General features: G+C 53.5%; 1 protein-coding gene across 10 annotated transcripts in view; it reads left to right on the top strand.

Annotated features, from left to right (window-relative positions):
• The first annotated feature begins 6,539 nt into the window (after nucleotides 1–6,539).
• The window catches only part of FRMPD1 (FERM and PDZ domain containing 1), a 28,180-nt gene continuing 8,248 nt past the window's right edge, over nucleotides 6,540–26,471 (top strand). The window contains exons 1-15 of one of the 10 annotated variants that reach the window (XM_063421681.1): nucleotides 6,598–7,247; nucleotides 7,343–7,394; nucleotides 10,070–10,182; nucleotides 13,025–13,188; nucleotides 13,807–13,911; nucleotides 14,660–14,817; nucleotides 16,077–16,179; nucleotides 16,258–16,303; nucleotides 17,386–17,493; nucleotides 21,078–21,161; nucleotides 21,348–21,443; nucleotides 23,221–23,346; nucleotides 24,463–24,582; nucleotides 24,847–24,983; nucleotides 26,093–26,219. In XM_063421681.1, the coding sequence (XP_063277751.1) occupies nucleotides 13,811–13,911; nucleotides 14,660–14,817; nucleotides 16,077–16,179; nucleotides 16,258–16,303; nucleotides 17,386–17,493; nucleotides 21,078–21,161; nucleotides 21,348–21,443; nucleotides 23,221–23,346; nucleotides 24,463–24,582; nucleotides 24,847–24,983; nucleotides 26,093–26,219 (1,206 nt within the window). In that variant the 5' untranslated portion in view covers nucleotides 6,598–7,247; nucleotides 7,343–7,394; nucleotides 10,070–10,182; nucleotides 13,025–13,188; nucleotides 13,807–13,810. The other 9 variants (XM_063421680.1, XM_063421677.1, XM_063421682.1 and 6 more) reach the window with 9 other exon arrangements.

Genomic DNA, 26,471 nt, shown 5'->3' with positions numbered 1-26,471 from the left:
AAGGGTCAAGGAATGTGAAACGGGATTGCAGAGATCTGCAAATGTTGTGCCAGTGCTGTGAGGAGGAAGCAGCCAAGCAACCCTGTGTGTGATCACCACTTCTGGAGCATTAAACCACAGCTGTTCTGGCCATGGTGGTACCAAAACCAATTGATCAAATCCCTAACAACAATGGAGCATTAAGGACCTGCCATTCTTTATTTGGTTAGTTGAATGAAGGGACCTCTCCTCTGAAATATCTTGCGTGTTGAGCACAGAAAAAGCTCCTGTTTAGATTCTATATTTTACAGACATATTTATTTTCCTGGAATAAGCATACATAGGATAGTTATTTCCCCAAAATCATTAACTTATGTTCCCTTCCCTTTTCTTGTGGATTCTTCTGTCCCAGGGATCTCTTGGTGGTCCCAGACCCCAGAGTTACAGCTGAGCACTTGAGGAACTGGTGTTACTTTCCAAACATGGAGCTGAGCTGGCATAACTGGGCTGGTGACTCTCCCATTCTTCTTGGTTAATGTTTGACATGATCCTACAGAATGAGCATTGTGTGGTTCCATAGGACAGTGGGTTTAGAAGAATAACTATTGTATGAGCCCACTAGGTGTGCAAACAGCTCTTCATCGAGCACCAGCAGGATGCACATCACACCTGCTGTCCTGCTGGGGAGCACAGAGAGCCAGGAGCACTGCTGTCCCTGGCAGGCCTGAGGACACTCGGGGGAATGGGCTGAACGCCCAGCAGCGCAGTGTGTGTGCATCTACTGTGAGTGAGGGCTTTGGCAGCTCCCTGTCGCTTCCTGACGTTGTTTAGAAATAGGTTCACCTTTTTCTAGCTGAGAGCAGATTGACAAGGTGACACAGAATACGAATTTCCGTGGTTTACAGATCAGCCTCACAAGTTCACTCCACAGACCAGCCTATGCAGGGCCACATAAGTCAAGGAGTGTTTCAGGTACAGAAGACAGGCACAGTCTGGCTGTCTCCTCACCCGAAGAACAAAACCAGCAGGCAGCTTTGGTTCTAGCTTCTTCTTGCCATTGCTGTGGGTAATCTTTCTGGAAAACTGTGGGATCTAGGTGGATTCCACTAGCCAAGGAATGGAGCCTGCTGGTGACAGTGGCAGGGCTGCATGCTGGGTGAAATGCAGAGGAGAGGGAGGGGATGGCTGGGCAGAGCTGCCTGGGAATCTGGCAGAGCCCAGAAACTCCAGCTGAAACTCGGGCTTCTCTCCCCACTGGGTCCCCCTGCTCCGATGAAGTCCTGGAACTATGGTAAGACAGAGCTAGTGCACACAGTAGGAAAGAAATAGCCCACAGAAGTTAAAAATCCCCTGATAATTCTTTTTCAGACCTCTGTCAGGTTTCTAGGAGCAAGGAACTCGCCACAGTGGACTGACTCTCCTCGATAAAAATTTTCAGTGGAGTGGCCCTTCAGCTGGTGATCAGTGGTGTTTCTCCAGGCTGCTCCTCAATCGTGAAGATAGCCCATCAGACAGCCGGGAGGAAAGCATGCCTTTCTCCTTCTCCTTCCTCCAGGCAGTGTTTGCCTGGCATGGCCTCTTTGCATCCTCTGGTGAGATGTGGAGGAGCACCAGGGACCTCCTCTCCTTGGACAGGACCAGGGTGTTTGTCAGAAATGCAGAACAAAGGCTTTCCCAGAAGGCCTGGGCAGCCTGGCAGAAGCACCTGGAGAGGGAAACCAGGTGATGATGGAGCCTTGGTGCTGCTGCCACACCGGCCCTTTCCCCGCACCCAAGGAATCAATCCTGGTACAACACCAATGGCAGCACCTGGCTTTGTGCCCACAGAGAGGTTTCCTCCGTGTCTGCCCAGTCCTGCCATCGCCATGGGCTCCATGGCCCAGCTGCACCACGGCCGTGCTCCAGGCCCATCACACCAGAGCATAGGCTGTTCCTGCCAGCCCACAGGTGCTTCCTGGCTTCCCAGGATTGTGTCAGGACACAGGACAGTCCCTGCTGGGCACTGGATAGTCCCTGCTGGGCACAGGACAGTCCCTAGTGCTGGCAGAGGAGGAGCAGCAGGACAGGGCTCACTGATGGCGCTGCTCTGGCTCTGCCCACAGCTTCTCCACATGTTTGGACACTGGGGCTCAGCATCACTCTTGTGTGACATGGGAAACCACGGGCTGGGTCATGGGGAGGGAATTTTCTTTACCCTCAGAAGTCATTGTCCCACTGGGCATCCCCAGACAGCCGCCCAGCCCTGCCGCCCTGTCCCAGCGATGAACTCCATGTATGACCATGGCTCGAGCCCACCCCAATCCCGTCTGCCTGCTCCGGGTCCAGGCAGCAGAGCAAGTCTGCTCCTCCAGCATCACACCTCCTGCGAGGAGCTCTCCTGCTCCTCCTGTCCCTGCCATGTGCCCAGGCCACCATGGCTCAGTGGGGATGGCCTAGGGCAGTACCTGTGGCAACTGCTCCCTACGGCTGGAAGAGGCCAGCACAGCACCCCAAGCTAGCATGGAGGGGCTGTGGCAGTGCTCCTGCCTCCTCCACTGCTCTTGCCAGGCTGCTGGACTGCTCAGGATGGGGGATCCAACCCGGGAGGAGCAAGCAGCCAGGCTGAGCAGGGGTGGCCAGAGAGCCCCGGCTCACAGGGGTCCTGCACACAGGGGCTGACACTGGCCAGGTGCTGTGTGTCCCCAAAGCCACTCTGTCACTCCCCTCTCCAGATGGGCAGGAGAGAGGAAGTACAACAATCTTGTGGATTGTGATAGGGTTAGAGATTGCTCAGCAAATACTGTCATGGGCAAAACAGACTCATCAGTGTCACAGCCTCCTCTGGGCATCCCTGTGCTCCAGAGTGGGGTCCTCCAGGACTGCAGCTGGATCTGTGGCCTCCTGTGGACCTCCACAGGCTGCTGCCAAACCTCAACCCCAGTGCCTGGAGTACCTCCCCTCCTTCTGCACTGATGTGGGGATCTGCAGGGCTGTGTCTCTCACATGTTCTCACACCTCTCTTCCCTGGCTCCAACAGCCCCTGTGAATTAACTTCTTCATTCTTAACTCTGTTATCTCAAAGGTGCCACTGCCACTGGTAGGCTCAGCAGTGGCTCTGCACTGGAGCTGGTGGCTTTGGCCCCATGGGACATGGGGGAATCTTCCAACAGCTTTTCACAGATGCCACCCCTGCAGCCTCCTTGCTTCCCAAAAATGGCCACACAAACCCAGCACAGTACCCAGATGTGTGCATGTCTGGCCACGTGAACCAGCACCACACCACCCTGGGTGCTCACACTGACACAGCAGTGCCAGCATCCTGTGCCTGTTCCCCTTTCTGGCCTGAGGCCACCACGGAAACACATCAAAGAGAGGCCTCACTTGGGAAGTGGGGCTGGATGGGGGCAAGGCAGACAGCACTGACCCATGCAGGGCACTGCTGGATGAGCATCCCAACTGCAAGGCTGACCTTGTGCCCACAGCCTTCTCACTGCCTGGCCAGCCCCTCAGTCTCTCCAAACCCCATCGATGCCTGAATTTTCCTGCATTCGGTTTCTCCCCGGACTTCCTGCAACGAGCCCTGTGCAATCCTGAGTGTTCTTCCCCTGTGCCCCATGGCTTGTCCTGTACCCCTGGCTGTGACGTTGCATCTGTGGGGTGCTCAGGAGGGGGTGGTGCCCCAAAGCCCTGGGAGCTGAGCTCCCCTGGGACCGGGAGGTGCTGGATGGGGGCTCATGGCTCTGGGGTGTCACTGGGGTTTCCTCGAGGCTTAGGGCTCTACTGGTGTGCACAGATGAACTTTTCATCACCAAAGTCAGTGTTCTCAGGCTCTGAACTCTCATGTCTGAGAGGGCCAGGAGTGAAAGTCATGTCATTGGACCAGCCACACTGGAATGTGCCCCAGCCAGCTCGCCTAAGCCCAGATAGTTTGATTTCTCGACTGGGGTGTAAGTTCTCGACTGGGGCATCCAAGGAGTGTTCTCAGCACCTCAGGTAGGTTTTGCCACCCCTCAGACAGTCCTGTCCTGCTGTGGTCTGAGACTTGGGGGCTGTGTCATCCCAAGAGTGCAGGGCTCCTCAGCACTCCTGGCACACCAAGGGAAAGTTTCTCTTCCTGCTATTTCCTCTTCTCTTGGGAGAGATGAATGTGGCCCTGTCACCTGTGGAGCTGCACCCACTGCTGTGGGCACCCTGCACCACTGTGAACCCTGAGGTGGTGAAACCACCCCCAGAAGCTTCAGTAGGAAGCCAAAGAAGATGCTGTAAAGCAATGTCAAAGCCTTGCGGGGAATATTTCAGACTTGCCATCCATTTACTTGTAGTCCAGAACAGGGAGGGATAGAGAGAAGAGGAAATGTGAGCCCTCAAAACCTGCAACCTATAACCACAGCACCCTCTGCATCAGCACCAAGGTTGAACATGACTTCTGGTGTCTTCAACAGGTTCTGTGTGTGGAGCTTTATGATGAAGAGGACCAGAATCATTCAAGCATGTAGATGAAGGTGTTCCCTGTCTGCAGCCTCACCCTGTGGAAGCACAGGCAGAGTGCCTGGAGCTGGTCCTGAAGGGCCCCTGAAAACAAAACCCTGAGCACAGAGGCACTCGAACATGGCCAGAGAGCCCTGACACATCTGCATGAGGAGCTCCCCGAGGAGCTGGCTGACCCTTTGAAAGTTCTGGTTTTCTGCTATGAAACATGAAGGGATTTCCTCCTTCACAAGGTCTTAGCTATACTTCTTCAGAGTTTTCCAGGTCCTTAATCCCAGTCATTCCAGAGGTATCATCTGGATTGTAGGACATGGAGCTGAGTGGATCCACAGGCTCCCCTCATGAGTGGGAGAGCTCCCAGAGGTTTCATCCTTCATGGACATAGCTTGGCATGCCAGCAGCCACAAGCTGTTACTTTCTAAGTAGCTCTGAAATGTTCCCCAGGACAGAAGGCTTTCACAGGTCAGCTGTGACAGGATCCACACGTGAGTGATGATGAATGCTGTTTAGAGACAAAATGTCCCGTAACTTTTTGAGTTATTGTTCCCCACGCTTATGGAACTTTCAGAGGGGAAAAGAACTGTGTGCTCAGCTCCACCCCACACAGGCCCAAATCTCACATTTCAAAGGTCAGCATGGACTTCAGATGTGTCTTGCTAGTGGGTACCAGTATTCGCCCTCAGGATAAACAACCAGAGCTTTATTTCTTTTTAATTAAGCATCGGCTTCCTGTGTGGATTGCTTTGAAAACATCACCCAGGGCCATGTGAGAAGGGAGATGTGATGCAGGTTGCCCAGGGAAGCTGCATGAATCAGCAACTGATGCAAAGCCTTTTTCTGAGCACTGTTTAATGTTACATTAATTTCAGATGTCAGGCCCCAACCTCTTTTTTTTTTGTCAATTTCAGTGACCACAGGGCAGTACTGTTTGTGAAAGGTGCCAAACTTAGTTCTCACGTCAGCAGAAGAGAAAAATAACCCCATTTTCTGTGGGCGAGCTGTTTTGGGAGAACAGTTCCTGGAAAAGGGGCAGAGAGAGCAGGCCAGGCAGTGGAGGGCTCACAGTGCAGACGTGCTGTGAGGGACCAGAGGGGCGAAGGCCGGGAGGCACAAACCGGAGCCGATCGATGCCTGTCCACGAGCAAGTCGGCGTGTGCTGCCCAGCGCTGTGCTAAATGCGGCGCTGCGGCGGTGGCGGGGCTGGGCGCACACCGAGCAGGGCACCTTCGCGGCAGGGGCAGGTGCCAGGGCAGGAAGGAAGCGCTGACGCTGGGGATGTGGGTTCCCGTATCCGCGGGATGGCGGTCACGCAGAGCCGGGCAGTGTCCGGCTGTCCGTGTCCTTGGCGCCGCTGAGGCCCGAGCGCCGGGAGCAGGAGCCCCGCGCGGGGCCTGGGGGGAACGCGGCTGTGCACAGCCGGGGGACAGAGCGGGAAACACAAATAACACCCCTTACCCGCTCCCACCAGCCCTGCCCAGGGGAGCCGAGGGGAGCCCAGAGACACAGAGGCAGCTGGGAACACAAGTTAGGGACACAGAGCAAGTGACATCCCGTCCACAGCTGCCCCGGAGAGACTCAGGCGCGTACTCCAGGGGTGACATCTGTCAATAGAGGTCAACCCCTGCACACCCGTAGGACCATCAACGCGGGTACAGGACAAGCCGTGGGGCACAGGGGAAGAACATTCAGGATTGCACACGGCTCGTTGCAGGAAGCCCGGGAGGAACCGAATGCAGGAAAATTCGGGCGTCGATGGGGTTTGGGAAGAGCAAACTTGGGGAGACCGAGGGGCCAGGCAGTGAGGGGGCTGTGGGCACTGGGTCAGCCTTGCAGTCGGGATGCTCGTCCAGCAGCGCCCTGCGTGGGTCAGTGCTGTCCCCATCCAGCCCCACTTCCAGCAGTGTCCCGAGTGGGGCTCTCTGTCTGGGGTGCTTGTCCGTGCCCCTGGGGCAGCGCCCGGCCCGAGCGCCCGTGCTGGTCCAGCCAGGCGATCGGGCCGGGCAGGGAGCCGGCGGTGCGGGGCTCCGGGGCCGAGCCCACCCGGGGGGCGGGATGCGGGGCGGGTCCGGGGGCGGGCCCCAGGGGTTGTCATTGACATGCCGCCTGTGCCCAGCCGGCGCGGCAGCGCTGCACTCCCGGCCGCAGGTAACGGGGATCGCTCGGGATGGGCGCGGGCTGTCTCCGGGCGGGGCGGGGGCCGCCGGGGCTGGCAGCCGGGAGGGTGCGCGCCGCCGGTCCCGGCCGCGGGAGGTGCCGGCGCCGCCGCCGTCCCGCTGCCACCGGGTATCTCCCGTTCGGGGCGCGGGCTCCGTCTCCCTCTCTGCGCGTTGGGGGGATGATTTAGCGCTTTCCGTCCGGTCTTGTCCCAAACGCCGTGGGCTAGTTTCCTTGTCGGTGCGAGGAAGCCATACATGTGCGCCCCGCTCTCCCAAACAACAAAATAAGCGAACAAAAATCCTCCCCACAGTTCTCAGCTGTTGAATTCACAGCCAGTGATTTTGGCTTCTTAACCAGAATGGGGAAAATATTGTGAGAGAAGTTTTGCCTGAGCTGGGGGGAACAGGAGGCAGAATGACTTTAACATGAGGATGTCAGGGGCATCTGTGTGAGCATCTCAGCCCCTGAAGGTCCCGTGGGACAGCTGGGGCACGGGGCTCCGGGGGACAGCAGTCAGGCAGTGCGTGCTCTCTGGCAGGTGTTAGAGGTTTGTACCACTGCCCAAAGCGTTCAGGTTTGCTCCATTTGTGTGCACTCACATGGCTTTCCGAGCACTGGAAACTCACCTGCTGGCTCTTGCCCAGGTAAGTTTTTCTGAGTGTGTTTGCTGATCTGCAGCTCCCAAGCATCGTCAGTTTTTACTGACAGTCTCACAGCTTCTTGTGGCTCCTTGTTGCAGATGCGTTTGCTCCGTTCCTGGGAAGCTTCCTGAAGTTTCTCCTTCCAGACAGGTTTGGGTGAGACTTAACCTGCCAGTGGGATGTGTGAGTTAAGTCTGAGTGGTCTAAAGGGGCTTTAAAGTGGGAAACATTAGATCTCCATTAGACATGGAGTTCTCATTCCAGAGGAGCAGACTTGCTGGCCCAGGAGATTTTGCAGATTTAGAGGTGGAAATTACAATCATGTAGGATAGGAAGCTCTCAGTGAACCATTTCCTTCACTTATCTCTTTCTGTGATTCTGTTCTTGCTCCTATGTGGCGTTCTCTGCAGCAAGGCAGAGAGACAGATGTTGGGAGAGCTGTGGTACAATCTGAGAAAAATCCAAGCTGGAAAAGAGTTCTGGAAGTCTGTAGGCAGCATTTAATTTTCCCTGCTTCAATTCCAGCTGACATTGGCTAGAAAGGCATGTGCCTCATTTCCCCCATCTGGGAATTGACCTGGCCAGACAGATGAGAAACCTCTGGGGCCAGTCTGGGTGGGAAGGCCGAGGCAAGGGCATGCCTGAGTGAGAGCGAGGACATGGAAACCCTCTGCCCAGCCCATGACCTCTCTGCCTCCCCAGTTCAGCCATCAGGAGCACTCAAATGGCACAGGTTTCCATGTGTGTTGCTGTGTAATTTATCCTGGTTTCGCTCCCCTAAGGTTTAGTGAATTACCCTCTGAATTCTTGCTGAGCAATCTACTGTCAAACAGTTGCTTAGTGCTGTTCAGTGCTCTGGACTCTCTCTTTTTGTGGAAAGCCTGTCTTTCTAGACCTGAAGAGAAGCTATGGGCTCTTCTGATATGGCTCTGTATGTGGCATGACATTCCTGAATCAATATTTCCAAAATGCAAGTATTTTCTCTTTTGTCTTGTTCTTCTTTTATTGACATTTGCCAAAAGGCTGTGCGAAAGTTGCTTCCCAGCACATGTCAAGATCACCTCAACTGACAGATTCAGAGGAACCTGCTGAGGTGCCTGCCCTGAACTTGAGTTTTTTCCTCTGGGGAGAGTCCCAGGAAGGCCATGGGAATACTCCAGAGTGGTGAACTCCATGAGCACTTTGGTTGGTTCTAGATCTGCAGCAAGACACAGAGATCAGTGACAATATGTGGAGTTCTGCACAGAACCTTTATTTTTTGGGGTGGTGTGGGGTTCTTTGGTTGATATTTTTTCCCTCTGTTGTGCTATTTGCCAGTGACATGACAGTGCTTCTCAGAGGCTGAGCTGCTTGACTCTGCTGTTTTGTGTGCAGGAGATGGGGAGGTGGATCCACCCATGTGTTGGGAGGCAGCTCTTTTCTTCACCGTGAAAAGGAGCTGTAAGTCAGGGAAGTAGAAGGAAACATTCCTTCTGTGCCTGCAGCTCTTGTCCAGGGAGATGGAGATTCAGGGAGGAAAGTCTTCACACACTTCCACAACAGTCTATTTTTAGGAGTGAAAGCTATTCAAGAGGGAAGTATTGATTTTCCTCCTTTCCACCTTGAACATTCTGTTTATCATTTCCTTCAGTTTGTGTGTAATGCACCATGCACAAAAGTATTCTTGCTTCTCCCCTCATGCCCCAGCCAGTTGAGGGTGTGCGGCCTTTGCTGAAGCCATTTTTGTTTGGTGCCTGAAGTCTTTGCATGCCCAGAAACTCATATTTTGAAACTAATTCTGCTCCTTGGGAGCCAGAGTGTGTCTGTGTAAAACGTCACCACTGTCAGCTGAGAGGGGAGAATGGGGACATTAAGGTGCAGAATCTCTCCTGTCTTCCCTGAGCTGACAAGGGCCAAATTCTCCTGCTGATGGTTCTTGATTTACAGCATCTGGATGAAGCATGGGTTGGGTTTTTTGTTGTTGTTGTTTTGGTGGTGGGGGGAGTGTTTGTTTTTTTTCTTTGGTTGTGGTTTTGTTTTTGTTTTGGTGGGTTTGTTTGTTTGTTTGTGGGAGTTTGGGGGTTTTGTTTGGTTTTTAATTGTGGGGGTTTGTTTGCTTGTTTGGTGGCTTTTTTGGTTTTGGGTTGGTTTTGTTTTTGTTTTTCTTTCCTGGTAGCATGTTTATAGGCAAAAACCCGTGTCTCAAATAGTATTAAAAAGGAAGAGTGCTTTTTTAAAATTATTTTTTTCTGGGGGCTGTGGTGCTAAAGGGTATACTTTGCCTGGTGTTACGTAGAAGTACTGAACATTCTGGCACAGCATAGGTTCTCTTTGTGAACCAGGGGAGGCCAGAGGACCAGCTTGGCCACCCTGTGGTGCAGAGGTAGTTCTACCTCTGGCCCTGGCAGTGACCAGATGGCAGCTGACCTGAGGGTGGGGGGATAAACTGGTCTGCATGGACCTCAATCCCATTAATGACGTCTGGCAGTGTCACACAGTGTCACACAGTGCTGTGGGAATGTTTCCTGTGTGCTGCTGTGATGGGCAAGGGGACTCCTGTGACACACACACAGATACTCGTGGCCGGGGGAGGACTCTGTTCTGGACCCTCCTTGGGCGGCAGCGTCCCCAGCTGTGCCTGTGACCCTCATGCAGCAGCAATGTGTGTCTGGCAGTTTGGGCTGGCCTTCAGTCCAGGCAAGTCCCCACGAGTGCAGCTCATCTCCTCAAAAACCAGGCAGATATCACAGGCTTATGAGACAGGGTGGCCACACTGTTGGAGATTTTTTCTGTTTTCTTTTTTAAATTTTCTTTTTATGAGAATTTTGTTCCTTGTGCATGCACAGCCAATGTGGTGGGAGCGCAGAGTGCCACAGGAGCTTTAAACCTGGTCCTTGGGCTCAGCTCTCTCCCTGGCTGTATCTCCAAGAACATCTTTAGAAGCTCTGTGGAAAAATAGGTGAGTTACTGTTCTGTCCTCATGTCTCACCAGAACTGGCTGACCTTCAAAAGCTTTGCTGCAGAGACGCTCAGTCGTGCCAGAAGAGTCTTCTGGTGCAGCTCAGAGCCACATTTGTCAAGAACGAGCTCAGTTTTCCTCTTCCTGCCTGGGAGAATGGGGATGTGGTGATCTTCTGGGCAGGAGTAGATCCTACCTGGTGAGCTGGGGTGGCCTGGGCAGGGACCAGCTCTGCCTTATCTTGAAGCACAGTGTGGGGATGTGTCACCAGAGAAAAAAGAGGTGCAATCACGGAACCACAGCATGGTTTGGGATGGTAGGGATCTTTAAAGGCCATCTACTCCAGTCCCCTGCTGTGGGCAGGGACACCTCCCACTATCCCAGTCTGCTCCAAGCCCCATCCAACCTGGCCTTGGACACTCCCAGGGCTGGGGCGGCCACAGTTTCTCTGGGCAACCCTGTGCCAGGGCCTCCCCACTCTCATTGTGTATGGGGTTTTTTTACTTATATGTAGTCTCAGTCTGCCTCTTTTACTCTCAACCCATCATCTCTTGTCCTATCATTACAGGCCCTGCTAAAAATCTGTCCCCATCTTTCTTGTAAACTCCCTTTAGGCATTGGAAGGGGCTCTAAGGTCTCCCCAAAGCCCTCTCTTCTCCAGGCTGAATAACTCCAGCTCTGTCAGCTTGCCTGGTAGCAGAGGTGTTCCAGACTTGTGGTTATTTTTGTGGTCCTCCTCCAGCCTTGCTCCAGCAGCTGCAGCTCCTTCCTGGCAGCTCTGCAGTGGGGTCTCAGCTGAGGGGGCAGAGGGGCAGAATCTCCCCTGCCCTGCTGCCCACGCTGGGGGTCAGGCCAGCACAGGGGGGTTTCTGTGTCCCAGCACCCATGGCCTGGGCAGAGCCAGTTCTCACCCACCAGCACCCATGAAAGTCCTTCCCCCAGAGATGCTCTTGATCTGCTCCTCCCTCAGCCAGAGCCCACGCAGCTCATTGCTGATGGGCATCCATTACAAGAAGTACTTGCAAAGATGCTTCCAAGAGCCCTGTGAGTGAAGTTAAGAGTGGACAGCATCCAGAGTTTTACAGCAGCTTCTGGCAACATATGAGCAGGCATTTCTCTGTCAGCGGATGCAGGAGAGCTGCTGGTCCCCGCTGCTGCTCCTGCTGCCACACTCTGCTGGGAGCTAATACTTTAAAACAAACATGTAATATCAAAAGTTCCAGAAAAACCTTTGCCCATCAAAAAAACTTCAGTTTGATGAATTAATACATGCCATGAAATATTGAAGTACATTCCTTGAAAGTGGGTTTGGTTTTTTCCTTGCTGGTCAGGTCTGTGCTGTGCATGTCTTGATACCACTGCCACGTGGCTGCATGCTCTGGTGTGAGCCCTGACCTTCAGGTCTGCTCTGCTCCTGAACACCCAGAGCCACCCACCCAGCTTTCCTTCCAGATACGCACCCGGGGCTGTCCAGAAGGGTCAGGTGGTCACAAAAATCCCCACTGAGTCACAGCTCCCTCTGACCCAGCAGAAGGATCTCTGTGTATCAGGATCCCAGCTCAAGCTGCTTAGTGATGTGCTCAGGGGCTTGGCTCAGAAATAGCAACAGAAGGGCAGGTGGGAGCTGTGGGACATCCCAGGGTGGGGAGAAGTGACAGCTGTGTGTGCCAGGTGAGTGATCCCGGGTGAGGCTGCATGCACAGTGTGTCCCGAGGATGCCATGGGGAAAGAGGCTGCTCCTGGTGCTGTGCATTGCTTCAGGGAAATACCTGCCTCCTCTAGGACACCTGTTGTTTGGCCCAAACACTCCAGTTGCCTGAAAGGACAACATATTTTTTTTCCGTAGTGTTCCATCTGGGGGTTTTAAATTTTTGTGTTTGTTCTTCAGACTTTTCCTCCTTGTTCTAGAGGTTAAGAGACTTTTTCTGGAAATTCTGTTTTGCACAGCCCAGGTAGAAAAGCCTGTTCTTTCTGCAGAGCAATGAAAGGGAAGGGGTGAGGGGTAGAGCTGCAGATGGAGGTGGTGAGGAAGCACCTGGGAATGCCTGATCATGGGGCATCAGCAGCTCCCAGGCACCCCGACATGGAGTCCCTGCAGGCAGCACAGTCTCTGTGGCTCAGAGGGAATGTTGGGATGTTTGGAGGGGAGTGGGAAAGCCAGAGCACTCTGTGCTGCCAAGCAGAAAGGTGAAGCCAAAGGCAGAGGACGGCTGCAGCTGCTGCCACACGAGTGTTACAGATGGTGGCACACGGGGCTGAGAGGGGACACGCCAGCAGGAACCTGCTCAGGCTGCCTTTGAGAGATCCCGCATCTGGGTTCCAGGCTGCAGAACTGCTGGGCTTCTGCTCCTTCTGTGGTCAATTCCTGGTCACCCTCTGAGAAGAGGTCAGATTTCCCATCCTATCAGTTCTAATTTCTGGAAGCACAGCTGGATCACAAGGTCCCCATTTGTGGTTCAGAGGTGCTTCTCAAGAGCAGATGTAGGAGCACTGTGGCTGAAGGAGCAAGCTGAATTGTGCTGTATTAGGAAGAAATTGTCCAGAGAGTGCCCAGTGCCAGAATTGCTAGAGGGCTGAATTTCCTCCATTTTCTGCCCGTGGCTGAATAGGCAGGGAGTGTAACAGGTTGGGGTGGGTCCCTGTGAGGAGCTCACTAGCAAATGTGAGTCCTGCCCTCTCTTCTTAGTTAGAAAATGTGAGCTGGGGGAATATTAGGGCCTGGGAAGTTGCTGAGTGGAACAAGTCTGGGTTTTATTGAAACAAAATTTTTCGTGCCTCATTTCTATGAGTTTCCAGCCATCTCTGCTGTTCATAGGTTAACTTACTGGTATTTCTGTTACAGCACCATTTCTGCCATGGACCAGCAGCCCGCTGTGCCAGTATGACCCTATCCCTAGGCCAGAGCATATCCCTGAGGCACAGAACTTCCAGTCCCAGCAGAAGACACGAGGGAGGAGGTCAGGACGTACGGAACTCCTAGGCTGGTCAGAAGGCACACTGTGAAAGGTGGATATAACAGTTTTGGGTTTGAAATACAAAGTGCTAATATTCTTCACGACTTCTGGCAGATATAGGCATCATTTGTTTCATTTTGTGTTTGGTTCTGTCACAGCCCACATTTCTTCCCAGGGTTAGAGCTCGGAGTATTGACAGTGGTGCATGGCTGCAGGTTTCCTGTGCCTTGCAAGGCACACTGTTAGGGTGTGCAATTACCACTGATGTTTGCATCAGTTACCGCGTTTCACTGAACACTCATGGTCTGGCAGGCTCAGTTTGGGGGTGGGAAGCTGACCCAGCATTTGCACCTCCAAGAGAAGCCCATGGATCCATGAAATCCATGGGAAAGGAATGCATTTTCACTGTCTGCTATGGAAGGGTAATGCAGTAAGACCATGACATGGATGACCAAAAGCACCGAGCAGGGGAGGCTGGGTGGGCGGGAGGGTTCCATGAGTGTCACAACAGGCAGTCACCCTCTGTTAGAGCTCTGCTCTTCACAAGGTGCCAGCAGATCTCTTTGTACTACAAATGGGTCGTGAATTAGTGTTGGTAACTCTGAAAGCTGTCCAGAAGGATTCCTCTATCACTGTCATTCTGTTTTCCTGTGATTTTTGTCACTTCCAGGTAAATGGGAGATTTGGAGACTAGCTTAATCCATACACGAAAAACATGTAGAATAGAGCAAATGGTAGCAAAATGGCTTCATCGTTCTCGGGACAGCGCACCCAGGTAAGTGTGGTTTTTGTGGAAGGAACAGCTACGGTCACCTTTGATCAGAGACAGCACGAGGCTGTTCCCAGTGAGCAGGGGCTGGCACAGCCTGCAGATCTTACTCATTGTTTCCAGTGTTCCTGGGACATATGCATACAGAAAAAGAAAAGCAACCGCATTTTTAAGCAGCCCCCTTGGCTTCCAGGGACAGATATTGCCTTGCTGTGCTGTGTTTTGTGAGGAAGAAATGCAGCATTGCTCCATGTTTTCTTGCTCTTCTTGAAGGTGGGCCCACATTTTTGGGCAAGACTAGGTTGCATTTACCAGGGATCCTGATCCATGGCTGCTTTCCTTCCCTGAGGTCTGAGAGTCAACATTAGGGTGGAATGGACATACAGAGGATATACAGTGGACATGCGTAAACTGGAGAGGATCCCAGCAGTGTTCTTGCGCTGCCTCGCTGGGTAAAGGTGCTGCTGGTCCCTGTGGATGGAGGTCATGGCTTGTGGTGGGGCACACCTGGGCATCTCCATCTGTGTGACTACTGGACTGGGATGACTGGGAAGTTGTGGTCACAACCAGCCTTATGTCCTCAACCTCCTGCAGAGCCCAGGGAGTCACTGCTGGCTGCAGAGCTGGGGACCCAGGAAGGGCCAGTCTTGGGGCAGCACTGCAGCTCTATGAGAGCAGGGAACTGTGGATCCCGGCCCTTTGGACAAACTGTCTCTGGTTATATCATGTTTAATGGTCTCTTCTGGTCTCACAGGGGCAGTGTGCCTGTGATGGACGGTGCCGGGGACAGTGCAACCCAGCCGCCCAGCCAGGTCAAAGTGACCGTCACCGTGTACAAGGACCTCGTCCTGCAGCACTATGGCTTCGAGATCTGCCCAGGCCTTCCCCTGACCATTGCATCCGTCACTCCAGGTGTGTCCTCCCTGGAGGGATGGGTCTGAGAGTCCAGCATGGTAGCAGGGATAAACTTCTACCTGGGATGAACACCAGGTATCAAGGATAAACTCCTGGCAGGGGTTTGTGGTTTCTGAGGTAGCTGTTTGGTGTGTGAGCCCTGACCATGGCACACAGTGTGCTAGGATGTCTCCCAGGTCCCACAGTGTGGAGCCAGGGTCAGTATCCCCACGGGTCCTTCACCTGTGCTCGCTCACTGCTGGTCTTCATGATGCAGAGACCTGCTCAAAGTGAAGCTCTTCCTGGTGTTTTATCTGAACTGCAGAGGAAGAATTTAATCTTATCTTAGAGAATTTCATCTTATTCCACTGTGGCTGTGGTGATCTGTTGCTGAACAGACCCTGGGCTTTCAGCCCTGTAACACAAAAAGGTTTGCTGCTGGGTGCAGGCTGAAATCATGCAGATCAGCTCCTCCAGCTATAGAAGGGAGGGGTGTAACTCAAAAACTGTGATTCTGTTTCTTATTTATATTTCACTTTTTTTAATGGATGCACAAAAGCACGTGGTTTTCACCTGTTGGTGTGAGTGTGACAGCCCTCTGTTTGCGGGCTGGCTGGGCATGTATCCTCTGTCACCTTCCACTTCTCTTTATGCTCCTTCCCATGTGAAATATGGTGAAATTATCTGAGAGTTGTGGGGTGTAAGAAGTGGGGGGTTTTCCTGCTGTGCTTCTCTTTTCTCCTAATCAGAAAGAATCAATCAAATTTTACTAAAGCTGAGGCACAAAGAAACCTGTCCTTCTGACCCTGTCCTTTGCTGATGGGAGCCCACAGCTACATGGCCCATGTTTGGTTCCCAGTGGATTGTGTGGTGGGCTGTGACAAGGGGACAGGCATGTACTGGAGGGTTTTCCATGGGGCAGAGGGAAGCTTGGGTGGAGGGCAAGGACACAGGCAGGGACACACCAGGTGGTGTCAGCACCCCCTGTCCTTCAACCCCTTCTATTTTGCCGTCCAGATGAGGTTGTTGAGGGAAGCAGGTGCTGAGAGGGAGGAGGAGCTCACGCTGTCTCTGGACATCCCTAGCGCAGATATGGCTAGGATATTAGTTATATTTGAGATAATGAGATATTGAGGATATTAGTTAGTGGTGGACCTGGCAGTGCTGGACTAATGGATGGACTTCATGATCTTGGAGGGCTTTTTCAGTCTAAATCCTGCTGTGATCCCCGGGTGGGAGGGGCTGGCCATGACTCACGCTGCACTGGTTGCCCGCAGGGAGCACGGCCGAGGGGAAGCTGCAGCCAGGTGACCAGCTCCTCACCATCAACTCCACCACAGTGCACAGCGTGTCTGTGGAACGGGCAGCCAGCATCATCAGGTGTGCAGTGTCCCCGTGCCTGGCCGGGGAGAGGGGCTGGGGGTGCTGGCCCTGGCTGACCACGTGTCCGTGTTGCAGGGAGGCCGGTGATGAGCTGCTCCTGACCGTCCTGCGCTGCACATCCGTAAGTGACCCTTCCTCAGCTCTCACGGCACTCTTTGGCACGGGCAAGGGGTGGTTGGACTGGCGTGTGGGCTGTCAGGGGCTGCCCAAAGCCGTGAGGGTGCCCTGAGCATCCTCTTCGGTCACACACACCATTGGAGAGGGCTTGGGATGGTTGGGCAGTGACTCCTCGAAGCCCCTGGTGCGGGGCCAGGCTGGCTTGTGGTATGGGCTGCAGGGAGAGACTCTGCTCCATGTACCCTGGTGGGCTCTGGAAGGTCTGGATGGGCTTGGGGGCTCCTCCTAAATCCCTTTCTCTGCCCCTCCCATGTGTCCTCAGGGCAGGATGGGGCTGTGGCAGGCCAAGAGGCACGGGCACTTGTGACAGGTGAAGGACTGGCTCTGCCTGGAAGCTACATATGAGGAAACTGAGGGATTCTGCTACTGTTCTTGGGGATCATCATACTTTGCAGGATATTTGTGCACAGGGACTTGGTGGCATTTCTGCAGGGTTCCTGAACACACACGGTGTCTTGTGAGCCTGATAGGACCCTGCCATGGTGAGAGCAAGGTTGTGTGGAACACTGCAATGTAGTCTAGTTGCCTTTGTGACCGTGGGCAGTTTTCAGAACGGTTTGCAGTACTCTGGGAAGCCCAGCAGAGCGGGGAAGTGCTGCCCACGTGGGCGGGCAGGGTTCTGTCCGTCCCTGCCAGGCTCTCTAGGTATGTTGGGTTAGGTACAGCCCCACTGCAAGCCAGCTGTTGGCAGACCCCCAGCTGCTCGGCGGGGTCCCAGCTGCGTTGCATGATGTGGGGAGACACCGGAGCACGGCAGCTGGTTCCTGTGCAGTGACTCGGGGAGTGTATGGCACACACGTGTCCGCTCTGGGCAGCCGGGGTTGGGCTCAGCAGCTGCCCAGGCAGGTCCAAAGGGCCCGTGGCAAGGCTGGGAGCGGAGAGGCTCCCCAAAACACCTCTCCATGTGGGCGCGAGGCAGCGCAGTGGGAGCAGCCCCGGCACGGGCGGTGAGCTGTGCCCCTTCCCTCGCTGGGGCTCTGCCCAGCCGGCGGCTGCTGCCCCGACCAAACCCCGCTGTCGTTTCAGGGTGGCCCCAAGTCATCGTTCCTCACCGCAGAGAAGAGGGCGAGGCTGAAAACCAACCCCGTCAAAGTGCGGTTTGCGGAGGAGGTGCTGCTGAACGGGCACTCCCAGGTCAGGGGAGCCCGGCCGCGGGAGGGACGCAGGGGATGCGGGGCTCTCCGTGGGAGCGTGTCAGGCTGGGGCGGTGTGGCTGAGCTCACGGTGCCGGTCTGCCCTGGACATGGTCTACGCAGCCTGCCCCTGCTGGTGCCGGAGGTGATCGGGGCAGGGAGGAGGCACCGGCATCTCTGCAGGGTTTTGTCTTTGACGTGCTTGCTTGGACTAATGGAAAATACCCACATGCACCGCTTCTGTCCCGTTCCCCCGTCAGACCTTAAACCCTTCCTTCACCACTGCGGGAGGCAGCTGTCATCTCTTGGAGTGCTAACCCATCCATGGTGAACCCACACTGAAGTGTGGTCATGATAAATCCTGACCCAGAGACGAGAGGTGAACACTGATGTGTGTGTGCCAGGTTTATGTGCTTCTGGAGTAACAGGGCTGTCCCCTCCTGGGAACAGGTCACTGTTCAGAGGATTTGTCAGTGGTCACTTTGCTTTGCTGTTGGGTGTGACAGTGTTCTCAAGCTGGCAGGGTGGCAGCTTGTTCTCACATCCCTGCAGAGAGTTTCCACAGAGCATCCACAGCTACCTCTCTACCTGACCTCTGTAAGGTGAGCTGGGTCATAGCTTGTAGGAGGGTGCTGCAAACCCATCACCGGATTCCTGGTGCTGCTGGCAGCTGAGCTGGGTGCACAGGGCTCTGCCTGTGTTGGTCTCCCTGTAGCAGAGGTGAGAACACTGGTATCCTCCCAAAAGCGAACAGCTTGTGAACGTATCCTTTTCTTCCTGTATAACTTTCTAAGCTGGGGTGAACTGGAGTCAACTGGGAGTCATTAGTTCTGTCCACCTTTCCTTTTGTCTTTCAGAATGAAAAAACTCTGTGGTCAAAATGCCCCTGTCTGGCCCCCTGCTCATTAGTGCTGTTCAGTTGTCCAGGTCTGACCAAGTCTTTCTGCTTTGCAGCAATGACAAACCACCCACGGGACTCTTTTCCTTTTCCCTTGCTGCCTGTCTCTTGTTCCCTGTGGCTGGTAGAACTCTCCTGATACAGCTCAGAGCCCTCCCAGGGCAGGTGTTTTCTCTCTTTGCCCTGCACATGGGCAGAGGTGCAGCCAGAAGTGCCTTCCCATAGAACAGTCACAAGTGGGGACCCCTCTCCTCCTCCTCCCTGCAGGGTGGGGGATGGGGCAGGTGGAGTCAGCTGTCCCTGCAGACGTTTGCCAGTGTCTCTGTGGACACTGGGATCCTTCCCTTCCTGCCGTGCTGTTGCCAGGCGTGCCAGCACTGCTGCAGGGCTGGTCCCTGGCCCCCCAGGGCTGTGTTCACATCCCTCAGGTGTGGTGATGTGGCTGTCCAGGATCCTGCCTGGGCAGGGGGGCGGTGGAGCCTCCCTGGGACAGGATCCAGGCAGCAGATCCCTCCTGCTGTTGGGAGATGTGGCACTCAGATCACCAGGCAGGGAATGGGAAGGGGAGGATGTGCCTGGGAAGTGACCCCAGGCAGAGATGCCCAAGAGCTTTGGGCAGGACTGGTCATGGGAAACAAGCAGACCAAAATCACCCGACTCTGTTTTTCTTACAGCTGGGGGTTGCCTCAAGTGTCTGCCTGGAGGTTCCAGGAGCTGGAGGCTGGGCACTGGTGTCACAGCCCATGAGGTCTCAGAACTGTGCCCCTGTGACTGATGGCAGGGTCACAATGAATCTGGAAAAGGACCTCTTTTGAAAGTCTAAAGAGGGCACTTGTGGAGGGAACGCTGCACTCTGTGCCTCCCTAAAGCTCTGTCAGCATTGTGCTGAGCTAATCATACCTCTGCAAGCACTGAGGAGGGACAAAATCAGTGTTTAGATTGCCATTCATTTAATGACAGCATAAAGGTAGCAGAAATTAATTCAGGTGCTGGGGTCCCACTGGTGTTAGATTCTCTTTTCACCATCTGGATATGTAACCTGCTTTGAGCAGTGAAGTATTCGCACAAAGGAAGAGTAAATAAATTTGTTGCATATTTATGATTTCTTTCTGGAAAAGCACTATGCACCACAGCAGCCCTGAGTGCTTTAGGGCTGCTCTCCTTTCCATTGACTGACGTACTAAGGCAGCCAAAATGGGTATTATGGCCCTGAAATCTGTACAGCCTCCAGTTTCAGTAAATATACTGCTCTTGTCATCCTAATGGAGCACGGCTAAGTGATCCTTGTGGCGACGGAAGGATCCCAGCGGCTGCGTTCTGCAGCTGAAACCCGACACTCCAGGTTGGGAACATCAATTGTTAATAAGCCTTGCTGCTTTCCTGCCTCCTCTTTCTGCAGACTGATGATGTGTTCCTATATCACTGAGCAATATGCAAGGGACAGGACCCTGGGGACCCTGGGGCCAGCACAGGCCAGGCAGTATGTGACTCGCAGCTGTAAGCTGGGGTGAATCAGCCCTACCCCAGACAGGACAGGATGGGTATGGCTGTTGAAGCTTTCACAGTTCATTCATAGTAGCTCCTGACTCCCTTCACAGAAAGAGAGAAGCCTCTCTGGGTGTTCCAGCTGGATAATTGGATCTGACCAGGAGAGTGGTGGTAATTTGTGCAGATGTTAAGTTTTGCTGTGTGCTGGCAGTGCAAGGCGCCCCTCACAAGATAACTGTGACCATGGGCAGCTACCAGGGGAGAGGGTCAGCTGGTGTAGAACAGCGTCTCTGTCCTGGAGCTGGTGGAGGAGCCAACACTGTCAAAGACGTGATGTGTTTGGGCTAGTAAAGAGCCCAGAAGTTGGGCTAGAAAAAAGAGCAGCGGTGTTCTCTTGTTTTTTTCTCAGTGGTGACTGTAGGCAGCTTGAACTCCACAAAATGGGTATGAGAAGAACAAGGATGGGACTAAGAAGGGTTTTATGTTTTCCCTGGCAGCACTTACAGGGTGTGTGGGCTCTCTGTCTAGAGGTACCGAGGCTGTGAGGTTTGTAACGTGAGGCACAGTAAATGAAACACAGGAGAAATCATCTTAGAAACACCATTCTTAGCCCTGAGACTCTCTTGACAAGCAGATGAACACTTCAGGTGATGGGAGTAGTGTGCTGGTCCAAGAACATGAACAGGATGTGCTGAATAGGAACTCCAAGAGTGGAGGGGTAAACCTGCTCAGCACTGAGCAATCAGAGGAGCAATGGTGAAACTGGGAAGAAAGCAGTAGGCATTCTCTCCTGAAGGGGTGAGCTGGAGGGCTGAAAGGTGATCAGGCTGCCCCAGGAGGACAGAGGCCAAGTCCCCAGACCCTTCTTGAAGCAGCCAGCAGAGATGTTCTCACTGAGGGTGTCCTCATATTGTCCCACGTGTTTGAGACCTATCTCGGGACACTCTGGTGGCATCATCTCCTGCTCAGGAAGTGCCAGGGTTATAAATGTCCGGGCAAGGCTCAGTGAAAGCAGCACTGTGTGTCTGACAGGCTCCCCGTGGCGCTGGCAGCATGGAGGGTGGAGCTGTGGCTGCTGCTGGGGGATGGTGACAGTGTGGGGATCCATGCTGCTTGGTGATGGGTGATGGGAGGATGCCTTTTCTGGAGGCACTGCTGGGTTTTGGTGATGAGCAGGGAGGATGGCTTTCTGCTTTCAGTGCCTGCCGGATCCTGCTGTGCCACTGGGAACGGAGCGGTGCTCCCAGGCCACGTGCAGCTGCTGCACTGCCCGGAGTGTTACGGTAAAGGCATTTGTTGTGCTCTCCTTCTGTCATTCTGTGCCAGAACCATAATCAGGATTAAAGCTTGGTGCCGTGAAAGAGGCCTGCCAAGGTAGAGAAGGATGCCAGGAGTTGCAGTGCCAGGCAGAGCAGCTGGTGCCCACAGGCTGGATGCCCGAGGGTCCAGCTGCTGCTTTTGTTCTACAGGGGAGCTCCCTCCTGTTCATGCCCAATGTTCTTAAGGTGTACCTGGAGAATGGACAGACAAAGGCATTCAGGTTTGAGAGGAGCACCACAGTGAAGGTAAGGATGCTCGGCAGGCTGTTCCCACCACCCCAGACCAACCCATCAGCAAAGGTGCAGGCAGGGCACTTGCAGCCTCCCGGTTGCATTGACCAGCTGCTGGCATTGCTGGCTGGTGCTGGGCAGGATGGGTTTTCTGAGTTCCAGCCTCATTTCTGCACTGGTAAGGGTGTTCCCCTCTGGAGACCTGAGCACTGACTAACCCCCTCAGGTGAAAGAGCAGCATTAGAGGGAATAATCCTCCTGAATGAAGAGTGATCCTCCCTAGATCACTTCTGCTGGGGGCATCACAGACAGGTTGCCATCATTCCCCCGAAAACACAGTGCTGCCCTGCAGAGCCATTGATTCAGCCCTTCCCATAACTGCTGTGCTTGGACAGAGCCTTACACACCTCCAGTTTTCCTGACCAGCTATTGTTGTAGCTGCTCAGTGTTTGCGTTGGACTTAGTAAGATTTGGCCATGACCAGTGGTTGGAGGTCATAAATTGCTTAGAGGACAAGTGGTGTCCTGCACCAGGGCAGATGCTGTGGGAGAGATTCATGATGGACAGACATTCAGGGGTTATCAGGCTGAAAGTATGTCAAGGGGAAAGACAAAGAGATTCCATTTATCGTGCAGTGAAAACTTTTCTCAAAATAGGAGGAGTTTGTCTGGCTCATTCAAGCTCCACAAAACTATTCTGGTCTCTCAGGCAAATAAGTGTCTGCAAGTCTCTTGACTTGCAGGGTCTAGAAAAAGAAAATAGTTAAATAAAGCAAAAAGGGGGAGAGGTTCGGAGAGGAGAGGTTCGGAGAGGAGAGGAGAGATATTTGAATGCCTGTCCCCAAGGGTTTAATTTCTAAAGGATGGATTGGCTCTTCATCTTTGACTTGAGTTTGTCAGCTCTGACATGGAACAAGTTTTTTTGAGACCCCATGAGTGCCCTCCAGAAGCATCTAAATGAATAAAATGCTTCCCAAGTTAGGTGTTTCCAGAAATTCTTCTGTGTCTTGAGACATCCTGGCTTAGAACTGAGGTGAGTCAAACATTTATGCTTGCCTCAAGAGGCTTGAGTGAGCCCAAGGGCTTCTGTTTCAATTTGTGTGCAGTCAAGTCTGAGGTGATATTTTCTTTTTGCCAAAAGTAAACCTTGTTACTTCCATAACAGTTAGAATATTGACAGAATTCTCTATTACAAAGTGAAACACCTGTTTCAGTCAGATTTGGTAAGATTTTCACAATTATGGTCTCAAATTCTTGTTTATTGGAGAGAAGTATTTTTCACCCGTTCCTTTTAGTTTCTTCACAAATCACAGATTCACAGACTGATTTGGGTTGGAAGGGACCTTAAAGATGATCCAGCTCCAACCTCCTACCATGGGCAGAGACACCTTTCACTTCTTTCAAGCCCTGTCCAGCCTGGCTTTGGACACTTCTAGGGATCCAAAGTGTTGCAGAGTTCTAGGAGGCTAGAATAACAAACACAACAAACACTTGGGCCAAGGGTGACAGAAAGTCGACACCACGCAGCTGAAAGCTGTAAAACTTTGAGTATGAGGCAGCTCAGGACAGGCAGCTCCAGGAAATGGATTTGATACCTGTGACACCTTGGAGTTTGCAAAGCTGCAAGCTGCAAGCTTCCCCACCTTGTCCTCCTGGCCTGCTGGGGTGTGTTGTTCTTTGTCTGTCCGTGCCTCCACAGTTCTGCAGGCTGGAGTCATGCAGTGCCCCCCCTGTGGTGTGTGAGTAGTACTGGTGCCACATCTGAGCTCTGTGTGACCCCTGTGCCCTGCCAGGACATCGTGCTGACGCTGCAGGAGAAGCTGTCCATCCGCAGCATCGCCCACTTTGCGCTGGTGCTGGAGGAGCAGTACAACCTGGCCAAGATCCACCTGCTGCACGAGGAGGAGCTCATTGCACAGGTGAGCACAGCCCCCCTGCTCGCCACAGCCCTGCAGGGGGGCACTGCCCCCCAGGAACAGAGGCCAGTAAGGGGCGGAGGGAGCCCAGGCTGCAGGACTCACCAGAGGGGTGAGCTCAGCTCAGCCCCAGTGATGCCATCCACTTCTGTCATGGTGTTCACCCACATCCCTGGAGAAGGGGCACTTTGGGGGCATACTGAGTGCCCACACACACAGAGCAGTGCTCATGGGCTGGTGTTGTCTGGACCATGGAGAGCAGTCATGGGTGACATCCTTTGTGCCACCTGTCATATCAGCCCATCCACAGAGGGCTGCTTGAGCTGTAAAACAGCTTTGAGGTAGCTGTGCATGACCTTACTGTTCCCTCAGTAGTCAGAGCATTCACCCAGGCAGGGGCCACTTGTATTAAATTCTGAGTCAGCACTTTGTGTCCTGTAAACAGGGGGCAAGCTCGTGTGATCCTGCTGCTCTAACAGTAGTGCTGGTTTGTCAGGAAGTGCCTGCTCAGGCGTCTCTGCTTCGTGCTGATGGGTTTGTTGGTTGGCAGTCCACTGCAGAGTGGCTCATGGAATATCCTGAATGGGGAGCCCCACACAAGGATCACTGAGTTCAAGTCCCTCAGTGGCTGATGCTGTCAGACCACTAAGCACACGGATCAGAGGATTTCCACTGGGCAGGATTTACTCAGAATAAAATATGCTGATGTATAACTCAGAGTCTTGACCTTGTATTGACACTACAGTGATGATTATGGTGTCTGTTTAGGGCTGCTGTGTCTTGTGACCGTACTCCAAAGCAGAGCAGCATGCCCCTTCCCCTGCTGTTATCACACAGCCCCAAAGCCTCTGTCCTGATCACACAGCAAGTGTATGGGATCAGTGGGTATTAAATGAAGTGCTGCTGTCAAAGGGCCTCTGGGCTACTGCAGGGAGAAGAAAAAACAGATGAAGAATCGAAGATAAAATTACAAACACTAGTGAAGTCTCCTTGTGTTTGTTAGGGACAATCTGCCCTATCCCTTTGCCAGTGGCGTTAAACTGTAGGTTTGCAGAGCAAAGGCTCATTGTGCACTCGTGGAGGGAGGGCTTGTGGTGTGATGCCCCCTCTCTGTTGCAGGTGGTCCAGAAAAGAGACTCTCATGACTACCGCTGCCTCTTCAGAGTGTGCTTTGTCCCCAGGGACCCCTTGGACCTCCTGCAGGAAGACCCAGTGGCCTTTGAATATCTGTACCTGCAGGTGACACTGGGGCATGCCATGCTTAGGATCCCTTCTCACCCTATTCTCATTTTTGCTTTAAACCAAAGCATGCCTCAGACTGGCTCAGGTGTATGCACGTGAAATGCAGAGCACTTAAAATCAGAGCATTTCAATTCAATTTGCCTTAAATTCTTAAATCAACTTGTGTGCTTGGCTGGTGATATCCTTAACTGGATGCATGGTGTCATGTTGGCAGTCTTGCTCTGTGTTCTTGCTGATGTGCCTGTGCTCTGTTTGCCCCAGAGCTGCAGCGATGTGCTCCAGGAAAGGTTTGCAGTGGAAATGAAGTGCAGCGTGGCATTACGTCTGGCTGCTCTGCACATACAGGAGAGGATCTACACGTGTGCTCAGCCACAGAAAGTGTCCTTGAAATACATCGAGTAAGTGCACAGATTTCTGTCTTCTGGTGTAACTAAGCCCAGCCAAAGCGGGAGACACCTAAAAGTGGCATCAGCTCACTGTTTGCCCTGCGTTTAGCTCTGCACAGGAGTCTAAAGGGGACTGCAACCTCTTGGCTATGCTGCCTGTTTTAGGGCAGGGTGGCCTTGTGGGCCTTCCAGTCCTTAACCCACTGAACTACCTGAGCAGTACAGTGAACACCTGAGTGTGTCCCGAGGCAGAGGGAGGGTCTCACCTGTCACAAAGCCAGGGACCTGAAACTGCAGATCTCTCACACAGTGATGGTTACCCAAGCTGTTCCTGCCAGTATTGATTGCAGTATCTGGAGAGAGGGTGTAATCATCAGCGTTGCACAGCGAGTACAATTCTTCATCCACCGGAAGCATGCCAGAAATACTTACTTTGGGCAGTGATAGATCCTCTGAAGTACTGGGATCTGTGGGGAAATGACCAAAAAATGCTTTCAGAAGGAGCAGGTGCCATGCTGCATGTTGGTGCTCTTGGACTGCACCTGCCCTGGAGAAGCCCCTGCTCTAGGCAGTGGTGATGAGCTTCTTGTTAATTACCAGGCACTGGTGTGGTGATCAGCTTAATTACCAGGCATTGGCTGCCTCGTGTGCAGCCAGATGTGCCCAGCTGTGTGCAGGGAGTGGGGACAAGGGGCAGCTACACCGCTCTCACCTCACAGGTGTTTAATGCTTGGGCTGAGTAAACTCTGCAGCAGCATACATGGCCCATGGTTTGGGTCTGGGAAACTGAACGTGCTGAAATGTCATAATCTTGTCACCAAAACAAGGTGCATGCAAGGACAGAATCTCCATCCTCTGGATGGTGAGGGGAGACTGGGACTGTCCTGCTAATAAAGGTTGTGAATTACCTCCTGTGAAACCATGTGAAAATGGCCATTCTGCATCAAAGTGCACATTGTCCAGTCCTGCTCCCGACCTGGTGGCAGGTGCGAGTAGCAGTGAATTTGAGTCAGTGAGGCCACTGGGTGTGTCACAGCCCCCCAAGGCTGCCTGCTGCCTCTGCCCTGTCCTGTGCTGCTGGGGCCAGCTTGGCTCTGTGCTCCCTTCCCTCTTTATGCCAGGAGGGACTGGGGAATCGAAAACTTCATCTCACCCACCCTGCTTCGAAACATGAGAGGGAAGGACATCAAGAAAGCCATCAGCTACCACCTGAAGCGGAACCAGGTGCTGCTGGACCCTCGGCAGAAGGTAGTGTGCGAACCCCGGGTGACAGTGCCCCCCGTGGTGGTGGCAGTGTGCTCCTCCCTGCATGTCACCTGGGGCTTTTCTCCTGCTTCTCACACCCTGTGCCCTCACTCCCTGAGCTCCCTGCACTGCGTGTCCCGCTGCGCTTTGCTGTGGGCTGCCAGATGCTCAGTGGGCCGTGTGGGATGGTCCATGGACACCTCTGTTGCCTGCCCAGACTGAGCACATGTGTTGGTCAGACACCCAGTCCTGCAC

This window comes from Prinia subflava, chromosome Z (genome assembly GCF_021018805.1).
Source record: "Prinia subflava isolate CZ2003 ecotype Zambia chromosome Z, Cam_Psub_1.2, whole genome shotgun sequence".
Taxonomy (NCBI): Eukaryota; Metazoa; Chordata; class Aves; order Passeriformes; family Cisticolidae; genus Prinia; species Prinia subflava.
The sequence above is the reverse complement of the archived record's forward strand: the minus strand, read 5'-3'. Positions and strand labels throughout refer to the sequence as shown.